The sequence below is a fragment of the Brassica napus genome, chromosome C8 (genome assembly GCF_020379485.1).
Source record: "Brassica napus cultivar Da-Ae chromosome C8, Da-Ae, whole genome shotgun sequence".
Classification (NCBI taxonomy): Eukaryota; Viridiplantae; Streptophyta; class Magnoliopsida; order Brassicales; family Brassicaceae; genus Brassica; species Brassica napus.
Genome location: NC_063451.1, coordinates 15,896,002 through 15,917,346, shown reverse-complemented (window position 1 = coordinate 15,917,346; position 21,345 = coordinate 15,896,002). Strand labels below are relative to the sequence as shown.

Here is a 21,345-nt window from a genome sequence, read left to right as displayed (position 1 = left end):
ATTCTCTTTTCTTGAACAATCCCAATCTGCGTGACTCCAACGTCATCACACATACACATAGCCTAAATTAAAAGCCTAAATTTACAGGGACATTCAGTACTAATTAAAAGATATGGTTACTCTATACATAAGGGCAAAGAAAACGTGAAGATGCATTGCTATTGTGAGAGAAACCAAGATAGGGAGAAGGCAAAAAACACATTTATTTTAATTCTTAGTGCATGATTGCTCGGCAGCCATAAGTATGCATTCAGACCAAGGAAACTTGATCATGGAATGTAGGTAACATGGATCCAACAGTCTGAAGAAGTATTATCGATGCATTTCAAGAGCTCCTGGTTTCTGTTTTGGTGTCTGAACACATCTCATCACCTGCTCGGCTGCCAGTCAAGTTCATGTCCTAAAAGAACTCTCTGATCAGGTTCTATGACATCAAGAGCCTACACCAGAACGAATTTTCACCCATTAGTCTAGGAAAAGTGTAGTGGCTTTGTACCTTTTGTAGCACTTTGCAACCGTACATCTGCAGACTAAGTGGAACTATTTCTCCATGAGATGACACGCTTGTTGATTTCTCTATTCGAATAACTGGAACAGATATAGCACAAATAACTAAGGAAAGGGACAACCTGACGGGCAATGGACAGTAAAACATAGGATCAATTAAGAATAAACCTTCTGAAGCATGAGTAAAAGTTTCCCTAAAGTCAGCTGCTTTTCCTTCTGAATTACAATTATCAAGCTTTTTTCTGATTCAATCCGCTCCTGTGCTGGTACACTCTGAAAGGAAACAAAAATTTGGTTAAAGTTTATTAGCATATATGTTTGAGTGGAAACCCAAAAAAAATCTCGTGAAAGGTAAAAACTTCCTCGAATTCAAAGTGGAATTAAGAAAATTCCGCCGTCATCATCTTCATCTTTCTCAATCCAAAGTGGTGAGTTCCTCGTAATCAGCTACAAAAAAACTGAAAAAAAGATCACTGAGCAGTATAAAAAAAGAAGGTGCTTCTATTCTTTCGACTTCTATAAGATGAAAAGTAAATCCTGACGTACCCAAGTGACTTCAGACTTGGGACTCAAGTCCAAAAATTCTGATGCTACTGTGGATCTTAGATTAGTAGTATATCTGAGCAGTCAATCTGGTAGCCAAGGTGAAAAGGGTATAACCGGCGGTATAGAAGGAGGTGTTGCTGGAAGGGCTGAACCTAGCGCCACTGAATATGATGATGTAGACGTCCACGAAATCGGCGTCGTGGTGATAGCCGGCTGTACCCAAGTGATTATCTGAAAATCATCGACGGAGACATTCACCGCCGTATGTAAACCAAAGGTCGTGGAGAGGACACCAATATATCTCCAATCGCTGATTATATCACACTGGAGATATATATGAGGGAAAGAGAGGGATTCCAAAGGGCTGGATCGCATTAGATGCAGGAGTTACGGGCATGGATTGATTAATCTGATTTATGGCCCTTCGCTAAACCAAAGTCTGAAACCTTTCCGCATAATGAAACTCATAGTTTTGGTGAAGGGGACAGGTGTCATCCTCACAGAGACTGACTTTCTGACCTGTTTGCCTACGTGTCTCATCCAGGAGAGAATAAACTCTATTTTATATAAATAGATATAGATAGATAGATGTGGTAGAATCTCTATAAATTAATAATGTTTGTAATATGATAATTTATTAATTTATAAAAATATTAATTTAAATAAAACTTCTTTTTTAAATTTACATTTTTAGATATTTTTATTTAAAAAGACGAAAATAATATTTATTTCACAATATTATATATTAGTTAAAATTAATAGATTAAATTTCATCTATTTTATATAGATTATTTGATATATTTTATGTATGTTGAATATGTTTTAATTGAATATAAATGTGTTTTAAATGTAATTTGATATAGTAAAACTAAAATATTGAAATAAAAATAAATTAGAGGTGAAACTCATTTTTCATAAAAATAAACAATAAAATATTTTGTATATGCTTATATAAAAATATTTACATATAGTAATAATTAATTTATAATTTTAATAAGACTATATATTTAGTTAAGAGTTTTCAAAATATTATTATCTTATTATTTTGTCAAATTATATCATACTTTACAACGATCCAAACTAAGACTGGAGAAATTTATTAATTTATCGTGTTTAATAGTTTATCGAGTATTAGTTTATATAATTTGTATTGTATATTGTTCATTTGATTTTATTTTCAAATTCAATAGTTTCCATTGATATTGGATAATACTTATTGTTGTTATGAATTAAATTAATGGTGTGAACTTTGAAATATACATATAATTATAAAAATTAAATATACTAAAAATTAAAATTAATTGTACTATTTTTCTGGTATATTTGGAAAAATCGGAACACTAAGATTTATAATAATCAGACAAGGGATCCTTTAGATCTTCTCCGGACTGCGTAAATAGAAAGTGTCATGTGGGCTGAATCTCAGACCGAAAATTCTACCAACTGGGCATCCCCACATATTGTGGAGAACCATATTGTATATGGCATAAACAAGTGTTACATTGATGGGGCATGGAGGGAACAAGATTCTTGCACGGGGCAAGGATGGGTTTATAAAAAAGGTGGATCATCTGATACTATGATGGGTGCAATGTCTATTCGCAAGAGTCTATCACCTTTACATGATGAATGTAAAGCTTGATATGGGAGATGCAGTGCATGAAGACCCTACAAATCTCAGAGGTGAAGTTTGCAACTGCCTGCTCTCAACTGGTGAAGATGGTGTCTACACCAACAGAATGGCCGGCGTTCACTACACGCATGGATGAGTTTCTGAGATGTAAGGAATTTTTTCATCCCTTTACTATTCAACATATTCCGAGGGCACAAAACCCAATGGCGGATGAGCTGGCACGAGGTGTTTGGAATCAGCTTTATGCTATGGTTTATGTTGACTCAATTCCTCCGAGGTGGCTCTCGGATCAGGAATCAACTTAGTTTTGTTTCGCTTTTTGTTGTAAAAAAAAAAAAGGAAAGGAAGTAGAGATATCATAGATTTTATAAACTCATGAATATAGTGATCCTAACAAGACTGAATACTAGCGAGATCACATCATAATATTTTAAAAAGAAATCATATAGTCTAAAAATACATGTAAAACAATGTCCAAACATAATCACAACACACTGAAGATATGTCTTTCCAATTGCAGCTATCGTTTTTGTTTCCAAGAAAACAAACATAATCTTGGTGGTCGAGACCACTTAAAGAAAAATGGAATGACTACCATCGTTGCAGTTGCCACTTTTGCAAAGAGTGAATGGACAACATAAACAATTTCATGTCAAGGTGTGTGGCTAAGGAATATCCTCAAAACAATTGGAGTGGAGCTAAGAGAAGGAACAATGTTATACTATGATACAGTTAACATAACAATTAAGATTACAAGGAACCAGTGTTACATCGCAGGAGCAAACATATTCATGCAAGGTTTCACTTTTTAAGAGAGTTGGTTAATGAAGGAGTGACACACCTTGATTATTGTCCCACACAAGAACATATATAGGATTTCATGACAAAAACTGTTAAGTTGGAGGTATTTTAGAACCTGAGATTGAGTATGAGAGTACTTTTGAAGGATGAGTAAATTGGAAAGAGTGATTCCAGTTTAGGGAAGGAATTGAAGAATAACGGTTAAGTGTAGTCGTGTCCAACAAAAATACTTAGTCTTAATTAGTTTGTTTTAGTCGTCCTTAATTGTAGGAGTTTGATTGGGTAGTAGCCGTGGAGATATTTGAGGAGTCTGCTTAGGAGTTCTAGCTATTTTACAAGGCCTATTTAAGAAAGCATCTACTCTATTAAAAGTGAAGTACAATTGGTACTTTACCCTTACCTTTTCCTAATATTTACTATGGAATGCCATTGGGTTTAAACTTTAAACACTATCATTTTATAACTTTGCTAACCCTGCCTAATAAATTTACGTGTACTTAAACTTAAATAACAAAACTGAGTGGAGCTAAAATCGCGTGATTTGATAGCAATAATGCTTCAGTTTAATTGCGTCTGCATAAATAAAAACAAAGTTCCTTGGTTAAATATTGGTCTGCTACTCCTATATTAATTATAAAATCATTTTAATTATTTTAAAATCGAAATACAGTACATTCGTATTATAAGGAGTTTTGTTAGATATTTATGATTTCATTACGGAATCTTTAGTCATTTACAATTAGACTAACAAATGTGGGTCATATTAAATATTATCTAAATTAGTCCCAACAAAACATTATTTAACGAAATTAAATTCTTTTATTTTAGCATATTCATTTAAAGTATGTCATTAAATTACTGAACAAGAAATTAGAAAAATATCTTACATATGGATTTATGATACTGAAGAGTATTAGTTTAGATTTATTATTTTATGTATTGAAGAGTATCGGTAAGGTTTTTGCATTTGACGAACATATCTCAAATACAAAGTTACATTTTTTTTTACATATGACTATATTAAAATAATTTTAGATACTACTATATTTTAATATATATACATTTTGGAAAATTTTCAAAATAGTCAATGCTCCATTATGAACATTATCCTTACTATATAAAACAATAATATAATTATTATAGAGTATTGTATACACTATAAAGAAATGTACTATATATATATAAAACCATAAGTATACATAAATGAACCAAAAGTTTATTTATATTAAAAAAATAGGAGTGAATCTAATATTTTGAAAATAAATGGGAGCAGATCTAGATTGAGATCATTAATATTAAAATTTGAATAGATTTTAAGAGAGATTATTAAAATTAACAAATATGTAGAAATTTTAAGAATATATTTCCAGTCCTTATTATTTACTAAATATTTCAAATACAAAATATATTTTACATAGTAATATATTGATTTATATATTATAAAAAATATCTAATAAAAATTCATAGTTATACATAAAAATACTCAAAATACTCTATAATTATTAAGTTGGTATTTGCAACAGTTTTAACATGATAACAGTCTTAATATCGGGAATGTAAAAAATATATCCTGAAAATAAGTTTAATTCAGCTATTTATCAAATACAAGATATATTGTTTAAATGGAATTTGTTAAGTCGAGAACTGACAACCAAACCGAAACACAAATAAAAAAAAAAAAACTAAAACCAAATCAATGTTCACAAATATCTAAACGGTTCCTATATCCAAACTATATTTTGGTTTTAAACTTAAACCAAGCCCAAACTATTTATAATTCGGTTCCATTTCAGATTTTATAAAAATAGAAACCTGATCTAAACCCGACATTATCCGAACCGATCCAATCCAAATGAAACCATTAAATGAAACCATTAAATTGTTGTGTTATGAAATCTTTATGTAATTATCGGAAAAAAACACCCGCGCGGACGCGCGGATCAGAATCTAGTTTGATATTAAAAATGCAGACATTCAGATATGTTGTTCTCTTGTCCCTAAAGATTGAGTTTCAACAACACTATTTATAACTGAGAATATGGTCTTATACTTTATTTTATCTGTGAGGGCTTGGTTTTGTAAGTAATTTATGACAAACTAACTGGAAGGAGCAGACTTTGAGGTTTGCGACAATGTCCATTGTATCTGGAATTGAGGCAGCTATGTAAGGAATATTTACTATATCTTTGCTTGTTTATACATTTATAGGATTTATTGTTAATTGAATTTCTTGTGTCATTTTTTTTGTTCTTGGCTTGTGTGAATTGTTGTTTATCCTCTATTTGGTTAGGCTAGACTTCATTGTTATGTTGTTCTGTATCATGCTTATAAGATGCAACTTCTTCCTTACTGAAAGCTGTCAAACTTCTAGGTTGTTCCTTGTTTGTCAACTTAGTGATACAAGTTGCAGGGATTTTTTTTTTGTCAAATATGTTTGTTGTTCATATTTTGCAAGATAATCTTTTTAGATTTTTACATTGTGCCTATTTTTGTTAATCATGTTGGCATTAACATTCCAGGCATTTGAAGGCTGACGCTTGAGGGTTATAGCTTGCGGGTTAATGCTGGTCCTGCTCCACCTAAGAGAGAGGAATTGCCGTGTCTATGGTCGTGTGATTATAGTGGGTAATGAAAGAAAACAAATGAGAAGTGCAATTGCATGAAAGTAATTTCTCAAATAAACTTGCTGAACAGAATTTATTTCTGTGTTTCCTTCATCAACTAGAATAGAAATTCTCAATATTTTGTAACTTAATGAGATCAGTCTTCATGAACGTTTGAATTCCACTGAAATTAGTGACTGATTTAGTTTCTTATTTGGTTTCTGTTTTTCCAGGACAAAAATAGCAGGTTTTACATATCATAATATGCAAATATGTTCTCCAAAAGATTATGTTGAAGCTTGAAATGATACTTTTCAGTTTGAACTTTTGCTATGTATGTGTTTTCACTTTTCAGGTACAATTTTTTACAACAAGATTGTTCACTTTTCTAATGCTTAAGAATTTATATTATGCTTAAATATTTGGAATTTATTGTTTATATGTTTTAACTGAAAACTATATATTGTCAAGAAAGATGATATATTAGAATAATTGTTGCTACATCTGAAATAATATATAGCCAAAATAATGTTTAGCTAAATTTGTGGCCATATTTGCTACAAATATTCCAGAAGAATTACTCATTAATTTATGTAGCCACCTAGCAAAGAAAAATCGGTAGCTAAAACTATCGCTAATGAGAAACATAACAAGCTCCAGCTTTATCGTCGCTCGTAGCTACGGAACTTGATCTTGCTAATTCATTGCTATTTGGCAACATATTGGCTATATGGTCATAAATAGCGGTGGAGGTAAGGCCAGAAAATTTATTTGTGGTTATCCGTTTTCTGACTAATTTTAGCGACAAATTATGTCTGATAGATACAAAATAAATCATTCACTATTTCAATAGATTCCTTTAGTTTTCTGAACATATTTCAATTTTCAGTTTTTGAACTCTTTATAGTTATACGTATATTCTTTTTGTGATGTTAATAAATTTAACATTTCATTAAAAAAAAAAGATTCTTTTAGTGAAGGGATAGTTTACATGTGCTATAGGTACCTAAGTTGGAAATGTTCAAAAAAAAAAATGTATCTAAGTTGGCTAGGGTTAAGTTGGGCCAAAAATCCCCAAAAGTTTCTTTACCTCGATCCGGTATCTTGGTAGACCGAGGCATGCTGCTTCTTTACCAAGGTGATCTTCTACTTGGGCTAATGATAATGCTTGCTACGGGTGAGGTGCATTTGGCTGAAATGAATGACTTATTCCTGCACATTTTTCTTTTAACCACAAACTCAAATGACTTGAAATCACTTGCATCTAACATATGAACAACATGCCTAATCACCACCTAAAAATATCCAAATGTGGGTCCTGTTGGGTGTAAACTAAACCATGAGAATCCTATTTGTTAAAAGTAATATGCCAGACGCTATCCTACTGGCTAGAAGGAATTCGTAATGCCTATTGGACGGAAGGAAACTCATGCCTAAGGATAAAAGGAGTTCATGTAAATAAATGGAAATCTTATAATATCTAAATATATATATGAATCTTTCTTAATCCAAGGGGTACACATGATTATATACTATAAATACAAGCTCGAAAACCTAAGAAGTGAGGTTAGCACATTTGACCTATTTTTACAAAAAGCAAGCGGCTAAAACAAGTGTTCTTACTCTTATGTGTTGTACATTTTCTATTTGATCAATAAAAATTACTTTGATCTTTCATCTCTTGTCTTTCGTAGTATCACCAAGAACTGGCTTTATTTGACCCTAATAGTTTGTCGGTAAACGAAGGAGGATAGCCGAAACTAATGATGATGAGTGTAATCAAAGATGATCAAAATGTGGCCATCACGACACACACGGATTTGAAATAACATTTTGAGCCCTTGAAAGCAAGTCTTAGAAATGTTCTCAGCTATAGAAATATGAAAAATGCCACCACTTGCAACCAAGGGATCGTCACGAAGGTGAAAGGTCCAAACCCCGAGGGAGCAAATGGAGAGATATTCCAGAAGGATGGAAGAAAGCACACAAAGTCTAGCCCAACTCGAGCCAGATTACGTGGCTCCTCAAGGAGAGAACTCCGCCTTAGAAGAAGCCCGCAACGGCTCAGAGGTTGAACTCGAGTTTGACCCATGCAAACCCTAATACCCTTAATGGCCCAGGGAATGTCCTCCACTAGACTTCAATGGGAAAATAGAACAAGCCGTAGATGGACAAACTCTGGATGCTAATCGTGCAACCCTACATATTGTTGATGAGGACAACGAAACGGCCATAGAAACACTTGAGGCAACAATGGCTCATAAATCAAACTGATATTTCCAACATGTTGCTATTTTGGTTTGGAAACGACCGCCCATATGTGATTCTTAGTTAGAAAGTTCATTTCTTCACCCATTCCTATTTTCAGTTATACCCAATTGACATCCCTCAAGCATTTTTATAATTTGCAAGCTCGATAGAATCTACATCAAATGTGGTGATGAGAGCTTTAAAATCGAAGTAGCCCTCTCAACATAAGTATCTTCACTTAAGTATCTTTATATCAAACCTTCTTGGTGCTCTTACATCTTATCAATGCTCTGTATCGAGCAAAGTGATAGCTTTCTTCTGTATTAAATCGATTAACTCTTGGTGTATTTGTTGCATCATCTTTAATTCTATGTTCCTCTTCTTCTTATGAATGATGGTTGCCTTGATCAACTGTGTGATCAGAGAGGCTTAGTTTTTCTTCCGAGTGGTCTACACCTCAAGTCATATCAGTTTTGCCCAAATATCAATGCCAAATACCAAATTCTCCGATTCTTCCTCAACATATGCTTATTTTCCTCTATGTAGCACTCCAGATCATTATGAGGCTGCTTTAAGAGTTGTTATATACTTGGAAAATAGTCAAGTACAAGATATTCTAAAATGTACTGTCAATCCACTTACTCTTAGTGTATGGTGTGATTCTTATTGGGTTGCATGCCCTATGACACGACGGTCATTCAGTTGTTGGTTGACGGAGCGGAAATAACCGTTAGTCATTAATGCGAAAGTAACGTAGAAATCTGAGAATGCATGTTATCTTAGCCTTTTTAAGTCTGTTGAATTTTTAGAGAATACCCAGAAATAAGGATTCAAGAGTTGTTTTAACGCAGAGCTCTAAGCTTTATAAAATATCAATGCAAACTTAAGCTCTAAGTACTAAAAGATTAAGATCTAACTTTCTATCCTAAAGTCTTATTCCTTATCTCTACAATATTAAGAAAGTATTGTTTTATCAAAACAAATACTAATGATAGAAAAAGAAAATATAAACCAAAACGCTCAATCAGATTATGATGTACGCTACATCATTGGTCCATTCAATGTGGGGAGAGAATTCGTTGGTAGAGAGAATCTTCATCGGTAGGTTCCCCAACCTTCAAAAGAGTTGACCAATTCCTCTACCCCGCTTCTTCCCTGAGGTATTTATCAAATGGTCCGCAAAGGCTGAATATAGGAACATGGCTGATACTGTCACTGAAATGTTTTGGTTACACAATCTTTTTCCAGATATTGGTGTCCACTGTACAAGTGTTGCACAATCTTCTTCCAGTCCATAATAAACCCGAATCTAACATCTGAGAGTCTATCTGCAATTCATCTTCCTACGTACAATCCAATATTTTATGCTCATATTAAACATGTTGATATGGGTTGTTATTTCATAGGGACAAACTCATTTGTGGTGCCACGATTACCAAGCATGTTTAGAATAATTTCAACTTGCGGATATATTGACTAAGGTATTGGGACACATAATTTGAATATTTTCTTCTCAAGCTGGATGTTATCCAGCTTGTAACATTCAAGATCCACCTTGAGGGGATAGGGGATACTGGACCCTAGGCGGCAATGTTAAGATCAACTTTTTTACTTATAACCTAAGTCATGTGAATATCATTGTTTGAATAATTATTTATAAGAATCTGCCTCGTGAGCTAAAAAATACAATAATATTTTACCACTTTAGGATTCTTGACATGAAATGTGAAGCCTAAGGTCGGCTGGCTTACCTAGCCTAAATGCTATCTGATCATCTGAGGATGTCCATGTCAATGGTGAATAAGAAAAACAACACAAGTGTTATATAATTTAAGACCTCGATTAGAAGGAAATATCGGTGTTTTCTTGTTGATAACTTTCTTAAGACACTGCCTGAGAGGATCACTTAGTTGTACGAAATTCTGACATAACGCATCATGCATGTGTCAGAAATTTCGAAAACGGATGGTGCTATGCGTTTAATACGACTGACATAGTGATTACACAGGGGAAAATACAAAGCTAGCGAGTTATAGAACTCCCACAGACTTAAACCAGCATAAAACAAGACCTCAATTTTAAGTGTTACTAAACTTTTTTTTTTTAAGAAGGGATATTTTCGTTTTTTTTCTTTAATGGTTTATTCAATTTAGAGAGGCTTGAAGCATTTCAAAGCTGTAGAAAATATGTTTTATGACATGATCACTAAAGGGTGGAAACAAAAGAAGCAATCAACCAAGTAAATCACTTTTCCTAAAGCTATCTAGACCTTATATGCAGATATACCAGGGTTTAGGGGGTTTGTGAATTCAGTTAAATTTGGCAATCTATCAAGTTTGAGTTTAATAAAAAAACATTAACGAAAGAAAGAAGTTCCATGGATATCCAGAAACTTTGTAACAAAAGACGAATATTCTGCCTATTAAAGGAGTTTGAGATAGATAATACACACAAAACAAGCTAAACCCACATGTCCTCTCCAATTTCTTCAATGTACCCAACCCAAAAAAATTAAATATATGCTCAATTTACATCGAAGAACAACGAAGAGGGATAGTTGAGTCTTGTCTAGCTAGATGGCTCTGATCTTCTTGCCTTTTTCAAGTGCGTGCAAAGTCCAGGCTCAGTTGGCTGCAATGGTGTCTGAGCATCTGGGGATACCAATGCCAGTGGGTTAGCTGAAAAGAAGCAAAACAACCCAGATGTTGAAAACTTGTAGAAGCAAAGTTCTTTAAGTACATTTCCTAAGACTATCACAAAAATCAAGAAGAAGCTGCTGAAGAGAAGTAAGTGGTTTGTAAAGTTTTCCAACTCACACAAGTAGTAATATTTGCATGAAAAACTAAAAAAAAAGGAACAAAATAAAGGATGTGGGTTTTCCGATAATTCCTTATAAAAACTCTCAACAAAACAGTTGATGTAGAACAAGTCAGGTGGGGGGGGGGACATACCTTCAATAGCTACAGGGGCGTCGCTTGGTTCCATTGGCCGAGCTGGGCGCTTCCTTACATAGTTCTCCCGCAGAGGTTTCGGGATTTGGAACGAAAACTGGGAAAGCTTCACTCCTTGGGTTATGTATTCCGGGTTCTCATTCAAGTACCTACAAGCCAGTAATGAGCTTATTACTAGGGTGCTATCTAATAAGTTACTAACAAAACAAAATTGGTAATCAATCATAAATAAAGCTGTCACAAAACTAACTTTTGGACCTCCACATTCGATCGAAGCTTCTTTCCTGAAGGAGTAACATAATATCTGAAAACAAAACAAAAAACAAAAAGAATTACAAAGAGTAAACTGTGACATATAAACGAGAAGAGAGGAAGGGGGAAAAGAAACGTACACATCAGCAAATTTGGTACCACCTTCACCTCTAATCCTGAGTTGGCGTTGCCAGCCAGCGGGTGGGCGAGAGATACTAGGCCTATCGATAGCCCAGACACGGGTTCCATCTTGAGAGATATCTTCAGCAACATCACAAGTCACATTCGCCTTCCACTCGCAAGCTGTTTCGCAGTAAAACGGCTTTTCGAGAATCTGTTCCCTAATCTCTTCATACTTCTCCATCGAAGGCATTAGCCTCCATTTCAAACAAGTTGCGCACTGGACCGTAAAAGCCCCAATGGAAGGACACTGTGTTTTGTGCGAAGAAGTCTGAGATTGGTTAGGTTCGGCTCCTTCTTCTTCGGTTTCATTCCCCTTGGGGTCATACAGAACCAACTGATTCTCGCTCACAGAGGAAGGGTCAACATTTCCTTCCTTGTTTACACTGTTTGACTCATTCCCATGGCAGGATTGCGACGACATACTCAATACAGAACCACCTCCTGTAATAAATGATAAATAAATAAAAAAAAAAGAGTTCACATCATGTATGCAAGAAACACACTGATAAGATAGAATCAGCTCATTCGTTACGAGTTAAACCCTAAAATGAACAGATTCATTCAAAATGATTGACATCAACCCCATATAAATGGAACCAACAAGAGAGACGAGATCCCTACACATATGATCCAAAGATTAAATGTTCAAGGAGAAGGAGAAGGATCATTACACGAAGAGAAGATGGGTTTCAGAGAGAATCCGCCAAGGCTCCCTCTACAGATTTTTGATAATCCGACAATCTCAGGGAACCAATTCGAACAAGAGCTTTTAGATTTGTTGGGTGCTGTTGTCGAGACATAAATAAAAAGAGAGAGAGATATATATATATAAAATGATTTAATTCCCTTTTTGCATAAATATGTTAGCATAAAAAAGACATGTTTTAGTCAATATCTTTGATGATATTTTACCTGTTTAAGAAAGATATGTTAGCATAAAAGGATTATATGTTTCTTGCAAGCTCATTGTGTAAAACTTGCATTTCACCATTATCTCTTATGAAATATAAATAAAATCTATGTAGAAAGGGAATTAAAATATTTAAATGATGACTAAATATTTTAATTCCCTTTTTACATATATTTTATTTATAAAATAGTGTGACTAAATATTTTAATTCCCTTTCTACATATATTTTATTTATATTTCATAAGAGATAATTTTATTATATTTTCACATGGCTGTTGAGTAACCACTCCTATAAGAGGCGGCCCAGAAGACAAGTAATCCAAAGCATCGATTGCTCGATTTTTAGCTGGGCCGACCTAGAGGACAATTCATCCAAAAAATTGATTATATCATTATATTTAAATGGACCTACGGTAAGATCTCTATAAATTAATACTCGATAAATTAATAATTTATATAAATTAATAAATTTCGTCGGTCCCAACTTGGCACGGTTCAAAATTTGACACAAATTGATAAAATAATAAGATAATAATTTTTAGAAAACTCTATGTAAATATATGGTCTCATTAAAATTATAAATTAATAATTTATATGTATACATATTCTATATAAGTAAAAACTTATTATTATATTGTTTGTTTTAGATTCACAATAGAATTATATTTATATTTTCTTAACACTTAATATATTTTGATTAGATTTAGTAATATTATATCTAAAACCACATTTAAGTTCTATACAATATATATTATATACACCAAATAATATAATATAATTAATATAAATGTCAAATTTCAAAAAATAACAATTAATATTTATACACTAAAATCAAATATTTTTCTTATCTTAGAATTAATATATCTTAAAATAAAAAATCTAAATCAGGAAACTTTTGTAAATTAATATCTCTATAAATTAATAAAAATTCAAAGTCCCAACATTATTAATATAAAGAGGTTCTACTGTATTTTTATTTTTATTTTTTATTAATATTTACAAATAAATAAAATTGATTAAGTTTTAGTTAAAATAATATTTATTGGACATTTTTAGTCATGATAATTTGAAGTCACGATGTTTGAATTTGAATTTTTGTTTTTTAAATGATATGCTTTCAAACATAACTACTGATGATATGTTTATGGAACTAAATTTTTTATGAGAATCAATACCAAAAAGTTAGAAATCCTATTAAAATATATTTTTTTGTAAATGGATGATTGTTTTTCTAAGTTAAAACTAATAAATAGTTATTTGTGGTATAACATGTTACGCAAGGGATTACATGGAGTAGATTGATTTTCTTGTAAACAAAAGATTGCTATGGTTAAATTTTTTATTACATTAGTTTAATGAATGATTTTGCAAGGACAAATGCAAAAAAAAAAAAAAATATATAATTTAGTGTTTAAAATTTTTTTTTTTTATAAACAGTGGATGTGATTCAATTTTTTACTCAAATTTCAGTTACTTTTATATTAGTGGTTCTATAATTTAGATAAATATATTAAAGGGCATAGTTTTAAATTGGATTAGGGCATTGTAAAACGTTAAGCCTGCACTGACTGGTAGTTTGTATTTATGTTTTTCTTTCTGAAATCTCTCATTGTGGAACATCTTTCCGGAAATGGATCAAGTTTCATTTTGGGAACGATTTGGTTTTTATATTGTGTTTCTGCGATGGTGATATTGGATGGGAACTGTCAATCCTGACTATATATTGATTTGTACTTTGTAGCCCATACCTCGTTCAACTGTATCTTAACTAAAATTAACTTGAAACAAAATTGATAAAATAAACAAAATAGAAAAACCTATATAACTATGAGAATTAGTTTCGTATTATGTTAATGGTATCCGAATTCTGTCTGCTATTGTTCAAACGAAAACACCTAATACACCTTATTTCGAAACAAACCAGCATAAATAAAGGGTAAAATCAATGATGCCTGTCCTTGCTAGTTTCTAGTGCAAAAATATTATTATTTTTGAATTCTTCTATAATGTAATCTTTTCCAAATCAGTTTAAACAAAATAAAGTGCTAAATTTACTGCAACATGTATTACATCCATTCCAAAAGTATAAAAATTTTGGAAAAAAAATGTTTGACAAAGATATAATTTTTTTTCTGTAAATTTCTATTATTAATAATAGTGAATCGTAAATTTCAAAAAATTAATTGATTTTATTGACTTACTATTATTTTTACTGAAAATTGATACACAAAATGATGCATTTGTGATATATATACTTAATTTATTTTTTTAATATGTGAGAAACAAATGAAAAAAAATATTATATTTGTGAAATACAGAGAGTACTTTTTTGTTGACTAAAATACAATAAATTGTTACCTGAACAATTATTTTGGTAACTCGTATTAGGTCAATCCCAGTGGAAACTGAAAGTTCCAAATCTATTTTAACAACATATAACGCTTGACAGATCTCAATTATTTTAGAAAATATTTAGCCAACTCATTCAAATAACTTATCTTATTCATATCTCATACTACAATGAAGTCTTTTTTTTTAACAAACTAGAATAAGAAACTAATTAAAAAAATTTGAAACCGTATTAACATACAAAATGTTTTTGATACTCCATGGATTGTTTTGAAGGATTTCAACGAGGTTATTTCTACAAAGGATCACTTTAGCTCTGCTCCTTTCTCTTCACATAGAGACATGCTTGACTTTAGGGATTGTCTTCAAAGGGATCTATTTGACCAATACTTTTACTTGGTCAAACCGCCATATATGTAAGAAACTAAACAAAATTCTTACTAATGATGTTTGTTTCACAAAGTTTTCGGAATCTACTAGGGTCTTTGGCTAGCCCGGAATTTCAGATCACAGAACATGTTGTGTCTTTTTGGATCAGCTAAACAATAAACAAAAAGACCTCTCAAGTTTTATGTGCATCTAAACATCTGCCCTGGTTTTTCAGAACTGGTAAGTGGTTGCTGAAAGACATTCCTTTCTTTGGTTCAAAACAGTTAAGAATTAGCAGGAAGCTAAAGGTACTGAAGAGCCATCTGCCAACAGGTTTCTCTGTCTTTTCCCTCACCCCAGGCTGTTGAGGCTGAGGCGACATTAAGAGGTAAATGGCTAATCCTTGCAAAGGCTGAAGACTCTTTCCTACAAAAACACTCATGGATTCAGTGGACGGTTGATGGTGATGCAAATACTGCATTTTACCACATGACAATTGGCTAATCCTTGCAAAGGCTGAAGACTCTTTCCTACAAAAACACTCAAGGATTCAGTGGACGGTTGATGGTGATGCAAATACTGCATTTTCCCACATGACAATTATTGTTGATCAAAATCAAATAACTCTATTGTTGGATGATGATGATCGGGTTATTGACTCTATAGAGGATATTAAGCACCATGTCGTGGACTATCTCTCCCCAAGAAAAGATGGTCCATTCAAAGTTTTATAGAAGATTAACGAAAATGTATACCACTTATACATGACAAGGGAATTTAATATTTCACATAGTATAGAGAGAGAGAGAGAGAGAGAGAGAGAGAGAGAGAGAGAGAGAGAGAGAGAGAGAGAGAGAGAGAGAGAGAGAGAGAGAGAGAGAGAGAGAGAGAGAGAGAGAGAGAGAGAGAGAGAGTTTTGTTGACTGACACATGTATGGATCAAGAGCATATACCAGAGGCCAAGGAAGCTCCAATGAAACGGTCCAAGAACATGAGACTTAATTATAGAAGGGTTAAACAAGGTAATAGACCTACCTAACTACAATGCCACGTTGGAGATGCTTTCAGAATCCCACCTGGAGTCAGTAAGCTCTAAGAAAACTCCAGTGCAATCGAGTTAGGGGCTGTTTGTTTTACCATTTGTCATCTTCATCCAGATGATCCATTTATATGATTTATCTAGATGATCCATCCAGATTTTATGAGATTGTTTGTTTGTATGTCTAGATGGTTCATCTAGATGAATCATTTAAATAGACTTATGTTTGTTTCTTTATTTTCATTTCCATCATGATGAATTTAGTAAACAAATGACTAAAATATCCTTGTTTTGATTTATTCATATTTTATTTTTGTTTCATAATTCTTTTTTCTTAATTGTCTAAAATATAAAAATAGTTTTGGAGGAAAATATAATTTTTTTCAGTTTTAGCAGAAATTTGATTTTACGAATTTAATGAAAAAACATGTTTTGCATTTTTGACGGGAAAACACGTTTTGCATTTTTGGCGGGAAAACACGTTTTTTGTTTTTGACGGGAAAACACGTTTTTCGTTTTTGGCGGGAAAACACGTTTTTCGTTTTTGGCGGAAAAACACGTTTTTCGTTTTTGGCAGGAAAACACATTTTTCCTTCTTTGGCGGGAAAACACGTTTTTCATTTTTTGGCGGAAAACGCGTTTTTCAGTTTTTGGCGGGAAAACACGTTTTTGCGTTTTTGGCGAGAAAACATATTTTCCGTATATGGCAGGAAAACGTGTTTTTCCGTTTTTGGCGGGAGAATACATTTTTTTTTTGTTTTTGCGAGAAAACACATTTTTCCGTTATGGCAGGAAAACGTGTTTTTCCCATTTAGGCGTGAAAACGTGTTTTTCCCATTTAGGCGTGAAAACGTGTTTTTTTCGTTTTTGGCGGTTTTGTCATTTTCGTGGATAACAAAATAATATGAGGTTTAGGTTTGTAATTTGTAAATCATATTAGGGACATAATAGACATTATACCATTTTGACAGATCTATCTTCATCCAAACGATCCAAATTGGTTTAGCTGGATGAACTTTAAAATTAACCTAAATTTCTGAAACTCATGCAGATGAACCAATCAGATGAGTTACAATTTTAAATCTAAACAAACAAAACTCTCATCTTCGTCGAGGTGATTCATCTAGATGTGAAACAAACATGCCTTAGACTTAAATAAGATTTGTAAGATTGAGAGCCTTAGACTTAAATAAGATTGAGCATCAAAGATCCTCATCCTCGAAGTGAACAAGGTACACATATTTATTTCCAGGAAAATGTGCCCAAAACATAATGAATGCCTCATAAATTGCACTGGAATCTCAATACTCGGAAAACCACGTAAATAGTATTACATCACATACATGTTGTGCGTACAGTTACACTACAAATAGCAATATAACATAGCACCTTTTCCACTTATTTTACAACAACGATTGATTTAGGATTCAGTCATGAAGGTAAACAACATTCGTCTTCAGCGAGGATATAGATCTGTGATCGAGGCATCATCAACAGAATCAAGTGGGTCTTTTCTGGGTCTACTCTGAAAGAAAATACTTGGTTTCCTAGGCACGGGCAATGTCACAGTATTACTAGTGAGCATCAGAACAATGTTTGACAAGGTAGGACGATCTACAGGATCTTCTTGAATACACAAAAGACTAATATGGATACATCGAACAACTTCATTCCTTTGGCAATTATCTACGATAACTGGATCCAGGAGGTCAAGAGGTGTCCCATTAGTCCAAAGCCTCCACGCCTAGATTATTAATCTATCAATCAATACTTACAATCATGGTCAGGTATATATAGAATTTGATTAGCTCAAAACTTACGTAAGAGACAAAGTTATGTATCCCATCGGTTGGGTAGAAGCTGCTATTCCTCTTGCCACTTAAAATCTCAAGAACTAACACACCGAAGCTATTCACATCAGACTTCATTGAGTATTGACCATGCATTGCATACTCGGGAGACATGTAACCACTGAAACTCACAACAAAAACTAAGTCTCCAAAATAAAAATAAAAACAAAAACAAAAATATAACGTATGAGAAGTTAAGAGAAAGACTTACTAGGTACCAACTATTGTGTTTGTGTTTTGTTGGGTTTGATCTAATCCAAATATCCGAGCCATTCCAAAATCCTGAAATTTTAGGATTCATATCCGCATCTAAGAGAATGTTACTTGCTTTGAGATCACGGTGTATGATTGTGAGTCGTGAATCTTGATGAAGATACAAAATCCCTCGAGCAACTCCACCTATAATATTGTATCGTCGAGTCCAATCAAGATGGACTTGCTTTTCAGGGTCTGTGCACAGCCATATATTACAGTTAGCTATAATGATATGCATCCCCAAGACTCAAGAATCATTGAAACAAAGTATTAAATGAAACTAACCGAAGAGAACGTAATCAAGGCTTTTGTTCGCCACATACTCGTAGACTAGTACTCTTTCTTCTCCTTGTAGACAAAATCCGAGAAGTTTAACCAGATTCCTGTGCTGTAGCTTTGCAACAAGGACAACCTCATTCTTGAACTCTGCTTCGCCTTGTCCTGATGACTTTGACAGTTTCTTCACCGCAACATCAGTCCCATCCAATAGTGTACCCTACCGTTTTCATCAGCATCATCCCATTATCTAAACGTGCTGGCACAAAATTTGAAGACAAAACACAACTTAAGGCAGTTAAGGAGCAAATATTACCTTGTATACCTCACCAAATCCACCTTGACCAATCTTATTATTCTCTGAAAAATCAGCTGTTGCAGTTTGAATTGATCTATAGTCTATTTGTAGTGAGTCTGCGGTTGTTATATTATCTCCTGTTGCACAGTGAAACTCTTAGATGCAAGAAAAAGATGCTGAGGACTGATACCACTGAAAGTTCAAACCCAAAAACGAATGTTAATGCTAGAAATATTTACCATCAAGTGCATATGATATGTGATAAGCCTTATTTGACCCCTTTGCAAGGAAACAATAACCAGCTATGAAAAGCAGAACAGCCACCATAATAGCCACAACAATGGCTACCACTAACCCAGTTGAACTCCCACCTTTCTCTGCTTTCCAAACAACAATGCAGATCAATAACAAATAAAAATGAGGTGGAAATTCATACACTTGCACTTTCGATTGGTATCAAAGTGGGCATCTGTAGAAAGTTTAACTCAATACACATGTGAGGACCCTGGAGAAAGAGATGGATGATATAGTACGATTGATGGGTTGGCTTCAAAAAAATCTTAAGTTGACAATGAAACTATAGATATTGGAAGGTGTTGTATGAAGGCAATCATTCAAGGTATCGATGAAGATGATAATGTAGCACGTGAAGTTGAGAGAGAGAAATGTCAATAAGATATTTGGAGAGTTTAATCGAAGAAAACGTGCAACTGTAGATATGTTTAGAAAATATTTAGTTTATGATGTATTCCTTTTATTTTGGAGAATTTTTTTTTCTATTATACCTAGATGAATTTAACATTGCATCTATGAGCTTATGGGATCATAGATATAAGGTATATATATAAAGGAGGCGTGTGTTGCTAAGGTTAGTCGAAAATATTGAAAAAGTAGTTTTTGCTTTCTTATAGATAGTAAAAAAAACAAGTGAATTACTCGTTGGAACACAAGTTTGGTTGTTAAAACGAAACATGCTTACAAGATTTGGTGTTAAAAGTTAAGTTAGAGATCGTTTGGTCACAAGCTACTGTGTGTCCTAGGCTGTGTGTAAACTCAATTAAGGGTGTTGTAAACATCTTCAAAATTCCTAATAAAAATAAAAATTAGCGTGCTGAGGTTTGGTAATTTTGTGTTTCATCAACGAATAACAATGGAAAGGACGAAATTGTGTACATTAATTTCTGAAACATGAATAAACAGAGGAAGAAGACAAAGCTCTGACCAGGTTGCGGAGGAGTAGAAAGCAGCTGTGGTGGTGGTGATGGTTTTATAGTGGCTGATTCATTGTAAAACAGGTAAAGCTCGTATCTTGCGGAACAGCTAGGCACAACAAATCTTTCTCCAGTTCTGTCAATGGATAACTGATTGATGCTCTGTTGCAGGCAACTCAAACAGTCTTCTCTGGACAGATCTGGAGTGCACTGAACCAACCCGTACAAAGTCTGGGATGCAGTCCAATTGGCTTTTCTCGCATCGAATTTTCTGGAACTGCTCGCGGCTTCAACGGCGGCTGGGTTCAGCGTCGACAAGACCAAATCTCTGAACCTGTCTTTTTGGTTAGATGTAACATTTTTGGTGTTCTTTAACACTAGAGATCCCTCGGTGTTTACGGTCGAGAGAATATTTCGGTTAGAGTATCTGACCATGCACTGATCGTAATAGAGCACGACCTTTTCCTCCTCGGGACACCGATCTAAGGTGTCTTTGACGACAAAGGCTACGCAGTTACGGCAAACTTCCGCCGAGACATCTCCCCGGCAAAGGAAAAGTCCGTTGACCATGTCCGGGTCTTCCCCGACGGTGGCGTTTTGGAACCCTGTGGATAGGCCTGGGTTCGCGGGTCAACCCGCCCCGCACGACCCGCCAATCCGCGGATAGTTTCTTTTTTTTTAGTTAAAATTTCGACCCGCTCAACCCCGGCGGTGGCATTTTGGAACCCTGTGGTCCTGTGGAGTAGGAGGCGTTTTGGGAAGAGAGAGAAGACAGGACGGTTCTAAGATTGGTGAAGTAGGTGCTGTCGCTGGAATAAGTTGGCGTGTCTGGACAGTTGTATCCCAGGTAAGTGGGATCTTGAGCAGAAGCTCTGAGGAACAAGAAAAGGAAAAGGAAAATCAAAGAGGCCTAAGAAGACATGATTCGGGTGTCTTCAATTTGCATTTGTGGAAAATTCATATGAAATAAAAGTTGATATTGGCGCGAAACCGATAATGGGGTTGTGGCGAGTTACGACGCGTTGACGAGTGACTATAAGAAAGTCAAGGTCCTGAGTAAAC

The 21,345-nt window shown here is 33.9% G+C and overlaps 1 protein-coding gene and 1 pseudogene across 2 annotated transcripts; both read right to left on the bottom strand.

Annotated features, from left to right (window-relative positions):
* Positions 1-10,696: 10,696 nt before the first annotated feature.
* On the bottom strand, positions 10,697-12,650 carry LOC106349926 (methyl-CpG-binding domain-containing protein 2). Of its 2 annotated transcripts, none has more exons than XM_013789886.3 (5): positions 12,398-12,650; positions 11,684-12,167; positions 11,542-11,595; positions 11,292-11,440; positions 10,697-11,018 (listed from the first exon to the last, which is right to left on the bottom strand). In XM_013789886.3, the coding sequence occupies exons 2-5, from the start codon at positions 12,145-12,147 to the stop codon at positions 10,909-10,911; spliced, it is 777 nt and encodes a 258-aa protein (XP_013645340.1). In that variant the 5' UTR covers positions 12,148-12,167; positions 12,398-12,650; the 3' UTR covers positions 10,697-10,908. The 2 variants fall into 2 exon arrangements, with proteins under 2 accessions (XP_013645340.1, XP_013645345.1); XM_013789891.3 differs by having other exon boundaries at positions 10,697-10,991.
* A 5,048-nt stretch (positions 12,651-17,698) lies between these two features.
* LOC106349969 lies at positions 17,699-21,273 on the bottom strand (annotated as a pseudogene).
* Positions 21,274-21,345: the final 72 nt, after the last annotated feature.